Here is a 17,011-nt window from a genome sequence, read left to right on the forward strand (position 1 = left end):
TAGTATTAAGAAAGTAATGAAACTGCAAAGAGGAGCCTGAGAATGATGTGCATCGCGGTATAGTCACCCAACTGGTGGCAAAACTGTGGCTTTGGGAATTTCAGAAAGATCTTGAACAGGAGAGGGCAGACAGGATACAGGGTGGGTAAGCCCGTTGTGGGCAGGGATTGTCTGTCTTTATTGCTGAATTGTACTTTCCAAGTACTTAGTACAGTGCTCTGCACACAGTAAGTGCCCAATAAATACGATTGAATGAATGAGTGGTTATCCAGGACCTAATTCGGTGAAAGTTCTCACTCAGGACAAAACCCAGCTGGATCCCATTCTGAGCAGCCTGTCCTAACTTCAGGCTGCTCAGAATCATTGTGGCTTAGTGGATAGAGCATCGGCCTGGGAGTTAGAAGGACCTGGGTTCTAATTCTGGCTCTACCATTTGTCTGCTGTGTGACCTTGGGCAAATCACTTCACTTCTCTGAACTTCATTTACCTCATCTGCTAAATGGGGATTAAGACTGTGAGCCCCGTGTGGGACAGGGACTCTGTCCAACCTGATCAGCTTGTATCTACCCAAGGGTTTAGTACAGTGCTTGGCACATACCAAGTGCTTAACAAGTACCATATTAACAAGTATCAATATTATTATTATCATCCACCCTGGAGTTGGGGATCTTCTTTGGGACTGATCATGCAGAGAACCCAGACCCTCCCGTCAGTGTGCTTGGATGGGTTCTCTGGGCAGAGAACGTGGCCAGGGAGTGACCTGCCAGTCCGTGGTCGCTCTGGGGTGGGGGGATGGCATGCCCAGCCAGAGAGTGCCCACAGAGTCCTGAGAGCACTCAGCAGAGTGACCCCCAGCCCCCTCGCCAGCTGTCAGCTCTTCGTGAGTTGACTGGGGGAATCCAGGGATGGTCAGCACCCCTGTGGACCCCTCACCATCAGAGTGTTGCAACTCCCCATTCTTAGTGAAAGGAGAGCAGATCTGGGTCAACCTCTGGCTTCTGGCCAAGTCCATGCCCACTTTCAGTGGAGGGATCACTGCCCTGTCCAGGGCAGCCTAATGGTTCCTTCTTCCCCACCCAGACTCCATTCCTGATGGAGATGAGCCAGACAGATGTTTGCTGTGTGACCTTGGGCAAGTCAGTTACTTCTCTGTGCCTCAGTTACCTCAGCTGTAAAATGGGGATTGAGACTGTGAACCCCATATGGGACAGGGACTGTGTCCAAGCCAATTGTGTCCAACCCGGTGCTTAATACAGTGCCTGGTACATAGTAAGTGTTTAACAAATACCATTATTATTATTATTTATAAGCCCTGAGGCTGGCAGGGAGCTGGACTTTCCAGCCTCTGTCTGCTCCTCCTGTGAAGACTCAGTAGCCCTGTTCTTGACCAGATATATTCAACTGGATTGACCACTGGGAAAGAAGGTTAAAGATGCTCAGTCTGACTGTCCGGAGTCTCCCGGAAGTGAAATTTGCCACCAAGAAGGGTATTCTGGGCTTTTCCACGGGTACAACATGGCAATCAATCATATTTATTGAGCGTTTACCAAGTGCACAGCACGGTACTAAGAGCTTGGAGAGTACAATATACCAGAGATGGTAGATATATTCCCAGCTCACAAGAAGTGTCCAGTTTAAAATAGAACAATGGCTAGGTACATAAGTGTTGTGGACCTGAGGATGGGGTGAATAAAGGGAACAAATCCAAGTACAAGGATGATGCAGAAGGGAGAGGGGGTATTGAGGGCTTAGCTGGGGCAGGCCTCTTGGAGGAGACGTGACTTTAAAAAGGCCAGTGATGGCAAGGACAATTCCTTCCATCCCAGGCTTGGAGAGTGACACCTTCCAGATCTACCAGCCTCAGCTCACGGTGGCCAGGAAGCTCCTGTCCCAGGTGTGTGCCATAGCGGACAGTGGCAGCCAGAGCTTGGACTTGGGCCACTTCAGCAAGGTTGACTTCATCATCATCGTCCCACGCTCGGAGGTCCTGGTCCAGCAGACGCTCCAGCGGATCCGGCAGTCAGGTATGAGGGGAGGCTGAGTGGTCAGCGCTGGGGTCAGTGCCGTGCAGGTTGTCAGGCCAACGGGGCCCAGGGCGCTTGGATTCCACCTGTCTGGCATCCTCTGGGTGGCTGGCACTGTGGGCTGCAAGCAAGCAAGCTTCTGGTATCAGCCTTCTTAGGGTCCATGGCCCCAGCAGACCTGGCACTGTTGGGGGACACTTTGTGGGCTAGCTGACCCATTTCCCTTAAAGACAGAAATGGATCAGAGTTGGAGCCAGGATGGCGGCACTATTCCATGCCCTCTGCTGACAGGATGCAGCCCTCTGGTCAGAGATCAACAGGGGCCATCCCATTCTCTCCCCTGCCATCTTGCCCCCCTTCCTCTTCAGCTTGGGGAAAGTCGGCTGGCTAAACCAAAGTTGCTGAGGTTGTGTGTGATGCCTTGGGAAGGGAATAAGGATCCAGCAAGGCTTAATGGTCAAGGCTAAGTGGTGGCAGAGGAGAAGGAAGAAGGTGCCATTTTTCTGGTTTTCCCAGGGTTGGGTGGGAGAAACTTCTTCTACCCCTACCCCAAGGTGGGGCCAACTGCTTGCCTTGCCATCTGTCCAGGCAGCTCAAGGGCCTGGAGGGGTGTCTAGAACCTGAGATCAGGCTGTGATGCTGGGGTGTTTCCACCCTTCCTTGGCTTCTCATGTGAGCTTCTCATTCAATAATAACATGTAAAGCAGATGGGGGCATAGCAGGGTCTTCTGCTGAGGGCACACGGGGACATTCTGTCCCAGAACAACAGACTTGACCCATAATCCAACCAGCCATCTCATACCACTTGTTCTTGGTCTCGAGGGGAATGGCCAAACGAACATGGTGGTTCTGCTCAATTCATTCCCTCTACTGGAAAACAATTCAAGCACCCTGCTGTCAGGGTGCCCTCTTCCCCAAACTAAACAACAACTAAGCACATTTTTAAGGCATTTGTTAAGCATTTACAATATGCCAGGCACTGTACTAAGCGCTGGGATAGATACAAGCTAAACAGGGTGGACACAGAATGTGTGGCTTACCATCTTAATCCCCATTTTACAGATGAGATAACGGAGGTACAGAGAAATTAAGTGACTTGCCCAAGGTCACACAGTAGACAGGCGGCAGAGCCAGGATTAGAACCCAGGTCATTCTCACTCCCTGGCCAGTGCTGTATCCACTAGGCCACACTGCTTTTCGTGCTGCTATCTTAGAGGATGTATTGTTCAGTTGCTGAAGAAGCAGCGGCACCATTCAGTGGCCTCCTGGATATCCGAGCAACTTCTCAGCCAAATTTCCTGCCTCAGCCAAACCAAACTGGGCTGACCAGTAGACTTCAGCTGATGAGCTTTACTCTTGTGAGTAAAAACTGACCCCAGAGATAATGCAAAGAAAGTAACCCTTGTGACAAGGGACAGTAGGACACTGGGTGAAGGTGAGAACTTTTATCAGCCAGAGAGAACTGCTCTTGCATTAGCCAGATAGAGCCTGATAGTGGAGAGCTCACAGAGTCAATGCCAACTCCACCTTTAGGTCTTCCAAATGCACCCAGGGAATGATGATGCCATGTCTGCCCCGAAACAGAAGCTCCTTGCCATCGTTAACAGCGTGTATGCCCCCACAGTGACGAGCTGTGCGAATAAAAAGAATGCTCCTACAAAGATTTGGATAGCCTCACCACAGAGATGCCAATGCCTTATCAGTTGGACATCATGGTGGATTTCAAAGTACGAGTTGGTCATGATTCCCCTAACTTGAAGAGCCTTCTGCCCATGTGGTTTTGGAAAACTCAACAGCCACGATCTACGTGGTGTCACTGTCCATCATCAGCGTGCGATCACCAAAACGAAATGTGTCCTGGATGCCCTCTTGATCTAAATAATGACATTTCATCGATTCTGTGACAGTGCAGTAGAGGGACTGAAAGGAATTCTGAGTCATGGTAGTCCTCCCGGAGCCAAGTGCTGGAGAGACTCCAAGCTCGTGCTGACAGTACAGCCGTGGCTTCTCAGGAATATGGTCTAGAAGGAAGAAAGAGAGAGAAGGAGGGAAAGAGGGAGGAGACATCTCCAAAACTGACTGGAAAAACTACAAGAAACAAATACATCAGCAACATCTCCAAGTAGCTGAAGAACGTAACTCGAACCCTACAAAACCCCACACCGGTTTACGCAACTTCAGCTAAGAGGAATTTCTGACCAAGTGGTGGGATGCCAAAGCTGAAGAGATTGAGAGATAGGCTGCTTCTCATACGGCTCTTGGAGAAAAGTCTTTAAAAAGTTTGGTGGTGCTCAGCCTCGTGGAAAGAGCACAGCCCTGGAACTCAGAGGACCTGGGTTCTAATCTCCACTTTACCATTTGTCTGTTGAGTGAACTTGGCCAAGTCAGTTAGCTTCCCTGGGCTTCAGTTGCCCGATCTGTAAAATGGAGATTAATTAATTAATTCAATCATATTTATTGAGCACTTACTGAGTGCAGAGCACTGTACTAAGTGCTTGGAGAGCGCAATATAGCAATAAATAGACTCTGAGCCCTGTGTGGGACAGGGACTATGTTCAATCTGATTAACTTGTATCTACACCAGCATCTAATACAGTGCCTGGCCTATAGCGCGTAACAGACACCATTTGAAAAAAAAAAAAGCTTTTTGATCCCATATGTATTACTGTGGCAAACAGGAAATCCTCCATAGATGATGAGAGCCCTCTAAAGAACTCCAGAATATGTCCTTCATCATCAAGGAGGAAGCCCTTCTCAATGTGGAAATCTGAACAAAGTATGATGACATGATCTCAGCTTCAACTTTTGAAGAAATAAACCACTTCAGTCAAAGCCAGGATCTGTTGGCATTCCTGTAGAAATCGGATAGCATAGAAAGGACCTGCTCCCTATACATCTGCATGCACTTTTTGTCGGTACATTGAGGACATGCTACGATACTCCAAAGATGCCACTATAACCACCATTTTTGAGGAAAAGAGATTGAGCTCACTGTAGAAATCATAGGGGAATCTCCCTACTTTCAACTGTAGGCGATAGTCCATCCAGAATATCCTGAATAGACTACTAAAGAAAAGAGTTCAATCATTCACCATCTGAAACTCAGTATGTCTTCTAACCATAGTATGTCTTCTAACCATACGGCAGCCCTACAGATATAATCTTTGCAGTGAGACAGGTAAAGGAAAAGGGTATAAAAGAATTTGACGCTATCCACGGGCAAAGTCTCTGGAAAGGTTTGACTCTCCTGGGAAATTCACCAGTCTTCAGGCTAATCCATCAATCAATCACTATATTTATTGCGTGACTGCTGGGTGCAGAAAACTGCACAAAACACTTGGGAGAGTACAATAAGCAGCGTTTACAATCTAGCAGGGGAGACAAATACTAAAATAAATTCCAGGAAGGAGGAAGCAGTAAAATAGAAAGATAAATACATAAGGGCTACTGGGCTGCTGGGGGCGGCGGGGTGGGAAGGGGAGTGAGTTTAAGTGTCACGGGAATGCTGAACTGGTATTTGGGAATGTGGGGGTAAAACAGGATGAGGAGATGAGAGATTAACTTGGGAAGACCTCCTCGTGGAGATCCTAGTTCAGAAGGACTTTAAAGATTGGGAGAGCAAGTGGCGTACTAGATGTGAAGGGAACATTTGCGAGCAGAGAACAGGCCCACCGCCTCTGTTGTGTTCACACAACTCTCCCGAGTACATAGTACGGTGCTCTGCATCGTTTGTTTGATCATCATCATCATCAATCGTATTTATTGAGCACGTTTGATCGACCAAAGGGGGCAGGAGCAGGGAGGAGGGATGGAATAAACAAGAAGTCAGTAGTGGGAGAGACAAGAATGGGACGCAGTGTTGATGTTAGAGGAGTAAAGTGGGCTATCTGGAATGCAGCAGAAGAGCAAGGAGAAGTAGAAGAGAGAGCGCTGATTGAATGCTTTAAAATCCATGTTCAGGAGAGTCTTCTTGATGTGGAAAGGAATGGCTAACTAGTGGAGGTATTTGAGGAGTTCTCACTCCCAAGCTCCCCAGTGTCCCCTCCTCTCTTCCTGTGGAAACTGAACAAAGTCTAATGGATTTCTATCAATCAATCAATCGTATTTATTGAGCAGAGGGCAGAGCACTATACTAAAGGCTTGAGAGAGGACAATATGGCAGAGTTGGTAGACACATTCCCTGCCCACAACGAGCTTACAGTCTAGAGGGGGAGACAGACGTTAATATAAATTAATTAATTAGTTACGGACCTGTACATAAGTGCTTGGCTCCCTTCAAGCCAGGATCTGACTCAGCTTGGCTCTGGCCTCCATCTCTCCCTCTCTCCAAAAGTTTGACTAAACTGGACTTGTTCAACACTTTCTCCCTTCTTTGCTCCTTCTGCCTTGATTGCCCTCTCTGCTCAAGAAGTTCAGGTAGAGAGCCTCTGGGGCCAGATGTTGCTCTCCAAACTCCGATTCCTTTAAAGGGGATCACTTCTGATTTATAAGTGGCCTCTGCTAGATTCCCACCCGAGCCCTGGGACCTTCTCTTCTTCCAGTGAAAATCTGCTCTGGGGCTTCCATCCCACCAGGATCTCTGGATCTGCCCGAGGTGTTCCAACCTGGGTTTAATGCCATGAGATGCAACATGGCATAATGGATAGAGCACGGGCTTGGGAGTCAGAAGGTCCTGGGTTCCAATCACACTCCACCACTTGTCTGCTGTGTGGCCCTGAGCAAGTCACTTCACTTCTCTGTGCCTCAGTTACCCCATCTGTAAAATGGGGATTGAGACTGTGAGCCCCACGTGGGATGGGGACTGTCTCCAAACTGATTTGTTTGTATCCACCCCAGTGCTTAGTACAATACCTGGCACTTAACAAATACCACAGTTATTATTATTATTATTATTATTAATGCCAACTGTGGGATCTGGCTATGGGTGTTGTGTAGAAATCCAGGCCAGATCGTTTTCCTGCAGTTGTGGGAGAGATAAATGAGGTTTGGAAATGACCAGTTCATTTTTCTGGCCGCTGGCCTTCCGATCTGTTTAGTGGTGTAGGGAGAAATGAAACCTCTCTCATCTGTACTGTTAAAGGTCAACCCAAGGGTCATCGAGGGATGTGGAAGCGTTAGAGAAGCAGCGTGGCTCAGTGGAAATAGCACAGGCTTCGGAGTCAGAGGCCGTGGTTCCAAACCCCGGCTCTGCCAATTGTCACTGTGTGACTTTGGGCAAGTCACTTCACTTCTCTGTGCCTCAGTTACCTTATCTGTAAAATGGTGATTAAGATTGTGAGCCCCCCGTGGGACAACCTGATCACCTTGTAACCTTCCCAGCGCTTAGAACAGTGCTTTGCACACAGTAAGCACTTAATAAATGCCATTATAAATAAATAAAATGTGGAAGAGGCCAGCAGGAAATAGTCACCAAGTTTCTCATTCAAGCCAGAAGTCACTGGGGCTCCTGATGCTCTGGTCCAGGATGAAATATTTTACATTAATGCTGGGGGACACAGACTAGAGACCCTATGTGGTGCTGTACAGCGAAGCAGCACGACATAGTGGATGGAGCCTGTGCCTGGGAGTAAGAAGGTCATGAGTTCCAATCCTGACTCTGCCACTTCTCTGCTATATGGAGAGTGCCCACTTCTCTGTGCCTCAGTTACCCCATCTGTAAAATAGAGATTGAGACTGTGAGTCCCACATGGGACAGGAACTGTATCAAACCCAATTTGCAGATGTCCACCCCCATGCTTAGTACGGTCTCCAGTACATAGTAAGTGCTTAAAAAATACCACAATCCTGGGCCAAGTATGCAGCATTTTCAGATTTTTGAGAGGCAGAGAGACCAAAGCAGCCCCTCGGTGGGTTTCTCCCGGCACATCATAGGACCATCTAATCTTGAATGGGGATCTCTGCCTGCTCTACTCTGGCCCGTGAAAATAATAGGGAAGCCTCTCTCCTTTTGTTTTGCAGGTGTCCTCGTAGACTTGGGTCTGGAGGAAATTGGGACGGCTTATCAGCGAGCAGAGAAATATGTCGTCCGTCTAGACAATGACATCCAGACCAAGTTTGAAGTGTTTATGAGGAGGGTGAAGCAGAATCCGTACACCCTGTTTGTTCTCGTTCATGACAACTCTCATGTGGAGCTGACCAGGTGATTACTTCAGAGGGAGCAAGAAAAGTGTCTCTTCTTTATGCCTAAAGATTTCAGAGTCCAGGGACCCTAACACTTACTGCTTCTGACATTGCAGTGTGGTCTCATTAATAATTAATAATTGTGGTATTTGTTGAACTCGTATTATATGCCAAGCACTGTACTAAGCGCCAGGTTAGATACAAGATAGCTTCCCATATAGGGCTCACGGTCTTACTCCTCATTTTGCAGATGAGGTAACTGAAGCGCAGAGAAGTTAAGTGACTTGCCCAAGATCACACAGCAGGCAAGTGGCAGAGACAGGATTAGAAACCATGTCTTCTGAGCCCGTGTTCTTTCCACTAGGCCATGCTGCTTCTCCACACTGCTTCATCTTGTTGCAGGCCCAGGGTGAAAAGGTGGGAAAAGGGGGTAGAACTCTCACCCTGATCCTCCTGTCAGCAGCGAGAGAGAAAGAGAAGGGTTTGTTCTTCTGGTGAGGGTGGGATGGGGTGTTTCAGGGGAGAAAGGAGATGCAGCTAAGACCCAGAAGCCCTCTGTGCTTTTGCCTTCTTTGTCTGCCATCTCTCTTTCCACTCCCTGGCTAGGGAACCTGGGTCGACTGGAATTTCTAGAGAGAATTTTCCAGGAAAAATTTCATTTGGATTATGAGCCTCCATGTGGATCAGGGACTGGGTCCAACCTAATTACCTTGTAACTACCTCGGCCCTGAGTCCAGTGCCTGGCACATGGTTAGTGTTTAACAAGTGCCACTATTGTTATTATTGTCATTATTATTATTATTTAGGGCTCAAATCTTCTTAGGGCAAATCTACCATTCCGTCAATGAAGACCCATGGCATTTATTACGCATGCTATGCTATGTCCTGCGATAGATTATCAGTTTAGATACAGTCCCTGTCCCACCTGGGGCTCACAACCTAAGATGTAGGGAGAAGTGAGTAGTTCATCCTGATACAAATGAGGAAACTGAGACACAGGGGGGTTAAGTGAACTGCCCAAGCTCACCCGACAGGCCAGTGGCAGAGATGGGATTAGAATCATCGTCTCCTGACTTCAAGTCCCAAGTACTTTCCACTAGGACACACTCCTTCCTCCAGGAACCTTGTGTCGAACTTGATTTGCTTGGATTCTCCCCAGCGCTTAGTATAGTGCCTGGCAAATAGTAAGCGCTTAACAAATACCATCATTGTTATTATTATTCCTTTCTCTCAGTCTCTGTCTCTGGTCTCCCAAACTCTCTGTGTTCTCCCCTTCCTTCCCTCTCTGGGTCTCTCGGCCAGAGGCCATTGTCCAGGACGGGTCAGTAACCCCAGTCCATCTTCTTGGGACAAGTGACAGATACATCCCTTCTACTGATACTTTAGCAGCTTTCCAGGGCTTATGTTTCTCCAGAGACTTTCAGTAATCAATTCATTAGAAAATATGTTAATAAACATATTTATCAGTTCTCTGGTCTATGTATTAATACATTTGATCATAAATGCCAATAGTTGCAATAACATATCCATCAGTAAAATCGAGTGAATTCATTTATATGTTAATAAATGCATTAAATGCATTTGTAAATATATTAAGCAACTCCCACCTAATTTGTTGGTAGATTTATCAGTGAAATTTGTTGGCTCATTTACTACAGCCAGTTTGGGTGGTGGAATCATCTGGATATTAACCCTCTACCCAAGAGGGTTCCATTGTGGAGGGCAGCCACGGAAAAGATAGGGAACTCTTGGGGTAGCAGGAGACACTTATTGATTTTTTAAAAATGGGATTTGTTAAGCCCTTACTATGTGCCAGGTGCTGTTCTAAGTGCCGGGGTAGATGCACGGGAATCAGGATGGACACGGTCCATGTCCCACATGCGGCTCACAGTCTTAATCCCCATTTTACAGATGAGGGAACTGAAGACCAGAGAAAGGAAGCGACTTGCCCAAGATCATACAGCAAGCGAGTGGTCGAGACTAAAACCCAGGTCCTTCTGACCTCCAGGCCCACGCTCTATCAACTCCTGAGAAAGCCGTCCATGGCGTCCGTGGCCACTCCTGAGAAAGCCGTTCAGAGCCCAGGCTGGGTAGGAACCTCCAGTCCTGTGTTCTGGAACTCAGGAGACCTGGATTCTAATTCTGGGTCTTCTAATTGCCTGCTGTGTGATCTTGGGCAAGTCACTTCACTCCTCTGAGCCTCAGATTCCTCAACCGTTAAATGGGGATTCAAAACCTGCCCTTCCTTCCTTTTAGACTGCGAGTCCCACGCGGGACAAGGATTGCAACGGGCCGGTTGGTATTGCATCTACCCCGGCGCTTAGCACAGTGTCCAGCATGTAGTAAGCGTTTAACAAATATCACATTATTGTTGAACCCCTAAAGCACAGGAGGAGGAGCTGGGATTGTCTTATGGAAGCGAAGAGTCAAGAGCCCGGCTAGAACAGCAGAAGCAGCAGCTATGCAGGGTTCTTGTTCCCGGCCAGATTCAGAATCGAAACCACAGAATCAAAACCACTTCCAATGCCTGGGTGCTCCCTGCCCCACATGGGGCTCCTAATCTGAGCAAGGTTTGCCTGCATGGACTCAGCTAAGGAAACGCTGCAAAATCATCATCATCATCATCAATCGTATTTATTGAGCGCTTACTATGTGCAGAGCACTGTACTAAGCGCTTGGGAAGTACAAATTGGCAACATATAGAGACAGTCCCTACCCAACAGTGGGCTCACAGTCTAAAAGGGGAAGACAGAGAACAAAACCAAACATACTAACAAAATAAAATAAATAGAATAGATATGTACAAGTAAAATAATTAAATAAATAGAGTAATAAATATGTACAAACATATATACATATATGTATACATATATACACATATATGCAAAATGAGAATTGGCTGCAGGAGCCCAACCTGACATGGCTTGTCCCTTCAAGTCAAATCTGGCTTCTTCTCAGAAGCAGCGTGACTCAGTGGAAAAGAGCCCGGGCTTTGGAATCAGAGGTCATGGGTTCAAATCCCAGCTCTGCCATTGTCAGCTGTGTGACTTTGGGCAAGTCACAACTTCTCTGGGCCTCAGTTCCCTCATCTGTAAAATGGGGATTAAGACTGTGAGCCCCCCGTGGGACAACCTGATCACCTTTTAACCTCCCCAGTGCTTAGGACAGTGCTTTGCACATAGTAAGCACTTAATAAATGCCATTATTATTATTATTTTTAGTCTCCGTTTGTACTTTGTAGAACCAGGTCCTACTTGAGAGCGCGTCCCTAGGTTTAGATGGCCAGAGCTCCGGGAGGATTGACCGCCCTTCCCCTCTTTCCGCAGGGTCATCTCCGGCTCGCTGTCGCACGGAGACCCGAGCCACGGGCTGGCTGATCGGGTCATTAATTGCAGAGAAGTCCTGGAAGCATTTAACCTCCTGGTGCTTCAAGTCAGCTCCTTCCCGTATGCCCTGCAAACCCAACAGTCCAGAATCAGCTCCACCAATGAGGTGCACTGGATCCAATTTGACAGCATGGTGAGTTTCTCTTCAGCCGGCCGGGACTCCTTCGGTTCCTTCATTTATTCATTCAGTTGTATTTATTGAGTGCTTTATGTGCGCAAAACAATGTACTAAGTGCTTGGGAGAGTCATCGTCATCATCAAATGCTGTCGGGTCATTTCCAATCCGTAGCGACTCTACGGATGTTTGTTATCCAGAACATATCTTCTGCCATATCTGTAGTCATTCTGGTATGTATATCCATAGAGTTTTCTTGGTAAAAAAAAAAATTCAGAAGTGGTTTGCCATTGCCTTCTTCCATGTGGTAAAAACTTAGTTCTCTGCTGTTGTCTTGATCGTCCGCCTTTGACTCCTTCTAGACTGTTGGGTAGTGGCCATCTCTATATGTTGCCAACTTGTACTTCCCAAGCGCTTAGTACAGTGCTCTGCACACAGTAAGTACTCAATAAATACGATTGATTGATTGATTGATTGATTGATTTCCCACGTCGCCGCTCCCCAGTACAGGTGAATCAACTTTGTCTGATGCTTTGGTTTAGACCTTTCCGTTATGGGTAGCCCTGATGAGAGAATATCTCTCAATATCTTACCTCCAAGCTTCATTAGCGTACGCAGATTCTCCTGCCACGATTAGGCGTTGATTCATAGAAGAAGGTTGGGAGAGTACAATATAACAATTAACAGATATATTCCCTGCCCACAATGAGCTTACAGTCTACAGGGGAAGACAGACATTAATGTAAATAAATGTTACAGGTATGTACATATTGGTGACCCTTTGGCATTACTGCCACTGGGATGGTGACAATCATAGCTAGGAGGAGATATCTACTACTCTACAGCTCTCAAACAGTCAATCAGTCGATCAGTCAATCAATCAATCGTATTTGTTGAGCACTTACTGTGTGCAGAGCACTGTACTAAGCACTTAGGAAGTACAAGTTGGCAACAGATAGAGACGGTATTGCACTCACTGAAGCACTGAGCACTCTGCAGCACGCTGATTAGTTCACAGCTAGCCCCAGGCAGGAGGATTGGCTGAGTGGGTTGGGTTATATTCATTCATTCATTCATTCAATCGTATTTATTGAGCACTTACTGTGTGCAGAGCACTGTACTAAGCTCTTGGAAAGTACAGTTCGGCAACAGATAGAGTCAATCCCTACACAGTCTAGAAGGGGGAGACAGACAACAAAACAAAACAAGTAGACAGGCATCAATAGAGAAGCAGCGTGGCTCAGTGGAAAGAGCACGTGCTCTGGAGTCAGAGGTCATGGGTTCAAATCCCAGCTCCACCACTTGTCAGCTGTGTGACTTTGGACAAGTCCCTTAACTTCTGTGAGCCTCAGTTCCCTCATCTGTAAAATGGGGATTAAGACTGTGAGCCCCCTGTGGGACAACCTGATCACCTTGTAACCTCCCCAGCGCTTAGAACAGTGCTTTGCACATAGTAAGCACTTAATAAATACCGTTATTATTATTATTATTATTATTATTAATAGCATCAAATATATAAAGCCTTCTGTGCCCCACAAAACACTCACTTCTGCCAGTCAGTCAGTCAATCGTGTTTAGTAATAATATAATAATAATAATGATGGTGTTTGTTAAGCGCTTACTATGTGCAAAGCACTGTTCTAAGCGCTGGGGGGATACAAGGTGATCAGGTTGTCCCACGTGGGGCTCACAATCTTAATCCCCATTTTACAGATGAGGTAACTGAGGCGCAGAGAAGTTAAGTGACTTGCCCAAAGTCACACAGCTGACAAGTGGCAGAGTCGGGATTAGAGTGAGCGCTTACTGTGCGCAGACCATTGTGCTAAACGTTCGGTAGAGTACAGTATTTCAATACAACAGACGCATGAGCTTACAGCCCCTGTCCACGATGAGCTTACCGTCTACAGTCTAAAGTCCTGCCTCCAGCGAAGCTGAGGTGAAAATAAATGGCCCTGAGAGAAGACCCTCCCCTGAGCCTGCTTTACTGTTATCCACTGACCTAAATTCCCATGGTCGAGGAAGAAGAAGAAGGGGCGACCAATCACTCTCGGCCTCTCTTCCACCCACAAGGCCAACCCTGCCATCAGAAACTCATCCACACCCTCAACTCACCCCTCACAGACACACAAACACACCACACAGCCAGCAGTGGCCACAAGCAGAGTGGCAACACAGCAGAAGTGGCAAGAAAAGGCAAGAGAAACCACGGCTGCTGATATCAATCAATCAATCAATCCTATTTATTGAGCGCTTACTGTGTGCAGAGCACTGTACTAAGCGCTTGGGATGTACAAGTTGGCAACATATAGAGACAGTCCCTACCCAACAGTGGGCTCACAGTCTAGAAGGGGGAGACAGAGAACCAAACCAAACATATTAACAAAATAAAATAAATAGAATAGATATGTACAAGTAAAATAAATAGAGTAATAAATATGTACAAACATATATACATATATACAGGTGCTGTGGGGAAGGGAAGGAGGTAAGACGGGGGGAAGGAGAGGGGGACGACGGGGAGATGAAGGAAGGGGCTCAGTCTGGGAAGGCCTCCTGGAGGAGGTGAGCTCTCAGTAGGGCCTTGAAGGGAGGAAGAGAGCTAGCTTGGCGGATGGGAAGAGGGAGGGCATTCCAGGCCAGGGGGATGACGTGGGCCGGGGGGTCGACACCGGGACAGGCGAGAACGAGGCCTAACGGTGAGGAGATTAGGGGCAGAGGAGCAGAGGGTGCGGGCTGGGCTGGAGAAGGACAGAAGGGAGGTGAGTTGAGGTAGGAGGGGGCGAGGGGATGGACAGCCTTGAAGCCCAGGGTGAGGAGTTTCTGCCTGATGCGCAGATTGATTGGTAGCCACCGGAGATTTTTGAGGAGGGGAGTAACATGCCCAGAGCGTTTCTGGACAAAGACAATCCGGGCAGCAGCATGAAGTACGGATTGAAGTGGGGAGAGACACGAGGATGGGAGATCAGAGAGAAGGCTGATGCAGTAGTCCAGACGGGATAGGATGAGAGCTTGAATGAGCAGGGTAGCGGTTTGGATGGAGAGGAAAGGGCGGATCTTGGCAATGTTGCGGAGCTGAGACCGGCAGGTTTTGGTGACGGCTTGGATGTGAGGGGTGAACGAGAGAGCGGGGTCGAGGATGACACCAAGGCTGCGGGCTTGTGAGACGGGAAGGATGGTAGTGCCGTCAACAGAGATGGGAAAGTCAGGGAGAGGGCAGGTTTCGGGAGGGAAGACAAGGAGTTCAGTCTTGGACATGTTGAGTTTTAGGTGGCGGGCAGACATCCAGATGGAGATGTCCTGAAGGCAGGAGGAGATGCGAGCCTGGAGAGAGGGGGAGAGAGCAGGGGCAGAGATGTAGATCTGCGTGTCATCAGCGTAGAGATGATAGTTGAAGCCGTGGGAGCGAATGAGGTCACCAAGGGAGTGAGTGTAGAGCCGACCAGCCGACAAGGCGGAGTCCCAGCCCACCCCAGCCATCCGAAATGCCCCGAGAAGGCTGAGGCACCATCCGGGGCAGCAACTTGCATCCGGCTTTGGTTTCTCTTACTTTCTGTCGCTGCTGTTGTTCCTCCGGGCACCAAGGATATAGGGAGAAGCAGCGAGGCCTAGTGGATAGAGAGCATGGGCTTGGGAGTCAGAAGGTCATGGCTTCTAATCCTGGCTCCGCCACTTGCCTGCTGTGTGACCTTGGGCAAGTCAATTCACTTCTCTGGGCCTCAGTTACCTCATATGTAAATTGGGGATTGAGACTGTGGGTCAGGGACTGTGTCCAATCAGATTAGAGAAGCAGCGTGGCTCAGTGAAAAGAGCCCGGGCTTTGGAGCCAGAGGTCACGGATTCAAATCCCGGCCCTGCCACTTGTCAGCTGTGTGACTTTGGGCAAGTCACTTAACTTCTCTGGGCCTCAGTTACCTCATCTGTAAAAGGGGGATTAAGACTGTGAGCCCCATGTGGGACAACCTGATTGCCTTGTATCCCCCCAGTGCTTAGAACAGTGCTTTGCACATAGTAAGCGCTTAACAAATACATCATCATCATTTGCTTGTATCCACCCCAGCACTTAGCACACTGCCTGGCACATAATAAGTGCTTAACAAATACTACTGTTACTATTGATACCATTATTATTATTATTGACTTGTGTCCAGTGAATATATGTGGTGAATGTCCAGTTCTGAGATGATTCGCTTCTTTCTCAACTATTTGGGGCCACAGAACTACCCATACTTCATAGCCTCATGTACTCATTTTATTCATTCGATCGTATTTATTGAGCGCTTACTGTGTGCAGAGCACTGTACTAAGCACTTATTTTATCTGTATCCCTGCCATCACTCACCACAATCATATATATGTACCCACAAGTTTAGCTACATAGCTGTGATGGGAAAATCCCCATTCCTCATGGTCTGAGATCCCTGCTCCTGATACGTCCCCTCCCATCCAAGTTAACCCAAACATCTTTATGGCACATTTTAGCAAGGACAGGCTTTTCTTCCTGCATCCCCAACTTCAAGTGCACTCCTCAAGGAGCCTCCTCTCCAGACCTAATGGTAACAGGCTAAGAGGTTCAATGCAGGTTGAATGATTTCACTATTTCTGTGTGCCCCTTTCATGGAGAGGTTTTTTTTACAAATTTCTCCCCTCTTCCCAGAGAAACAGGGTGTGAAGAGGCAGGTAGTTTGGAAGGTGATCAGGCGTGTTTCCCGCCCCCGTCCTGACTCCCCGCCTCATTAATCTTTGTCCTCACCATGGGGACCAAATCACGCGGTCTCAACCGTTTTCAGTTAAGTGGTTGTATTCCCCCACATCTTCAGTTCTTTCCCATAGCAGCTGACCTTCCTGCTCTTGTTCCATTTTGCAAGCCTGGCCTTCCGCCTTACATTCTATCACCCCAGCAGCCTATAGCACCAGTTTCTTTCTGCTCCCCCGGGTCATTACCCACAGTAACAACAAACACACGCACAATCACACACACACGCCTGAAAACACTCTCATACCAGGATACACACACACAAACACGCACATTCAGACGTCAAGTGGGGTTTAGGCACAGAGGGACACACATTTAGAGACACAAAGACACATGTGTACACACACGCACATACCCACACACAAACACACACACACACAGGCAAGAGGCAGCCAAAGGAGTGACAAGGAGAGCAGCAGAAAGAACACTAAGAGAAAACTGGAAAGAAGGAAAGAAACTGGAAAGGATGAGAATCTAAGGTCATTGACTTGAGAGCAGGGGGATGAATGGGTATTTCTGTTAGTAGAAAAGACAACCATTTTTAACTCTAATGCCACCCACGAGTACTAACCCAAAAAGAGGAAAAGGAAGGGACTGTCAGCAGTGAGCGTCT

At 47.7% G+C, this 17,011-nt stretch overlaps 1 protein-coding gene across 1 annotated transcript in view; it reads left to right on the top strand.

Annotated features, from left to right (window-relative positions):
• Window positions 1–17,011, top strand: part of GREB1L (GREB1 like retinoic acid receptor coactivator) — a 142,298-nt gene that overhangs the window by 81,578 nt on the left and 43,709 nt on the right. Inside the window, exons 14-16 of the mRNA XM_038766766.1 lie at window positions 1,827–2,024; window positions 7,983–8,163; window positions 11,471–11,663. Of these exons, the coding sequence (XP_038622694.1) occupies window positions 1,827–2,024; window positions 7,983–8,163; window positions 11,471–11,663 (572 nt within the window). The remainder of the gene's footprint in view (window positions 1–1,826; window positions 2,025–7,982; window positions 8,164–11,470; window positions 11,664–17,011) is intronic.

The sequence above is a fragment of the Tachyglossus aculeatus genome, chromosome 25 (genome assembly GCF_015852505.1).
Source record: "Tachyglossus aculeatus isolate mTacAcu1 chromosome 25, mTacAcu1.pri, whole genome shotgun sequence".
Lineage (NCBI taxonomy): Eukaryota > Metazoa > Chordata > Mammalia > Monotremata > Tachyglossidae > Tachyglossus > Tachyglossus aculeatus.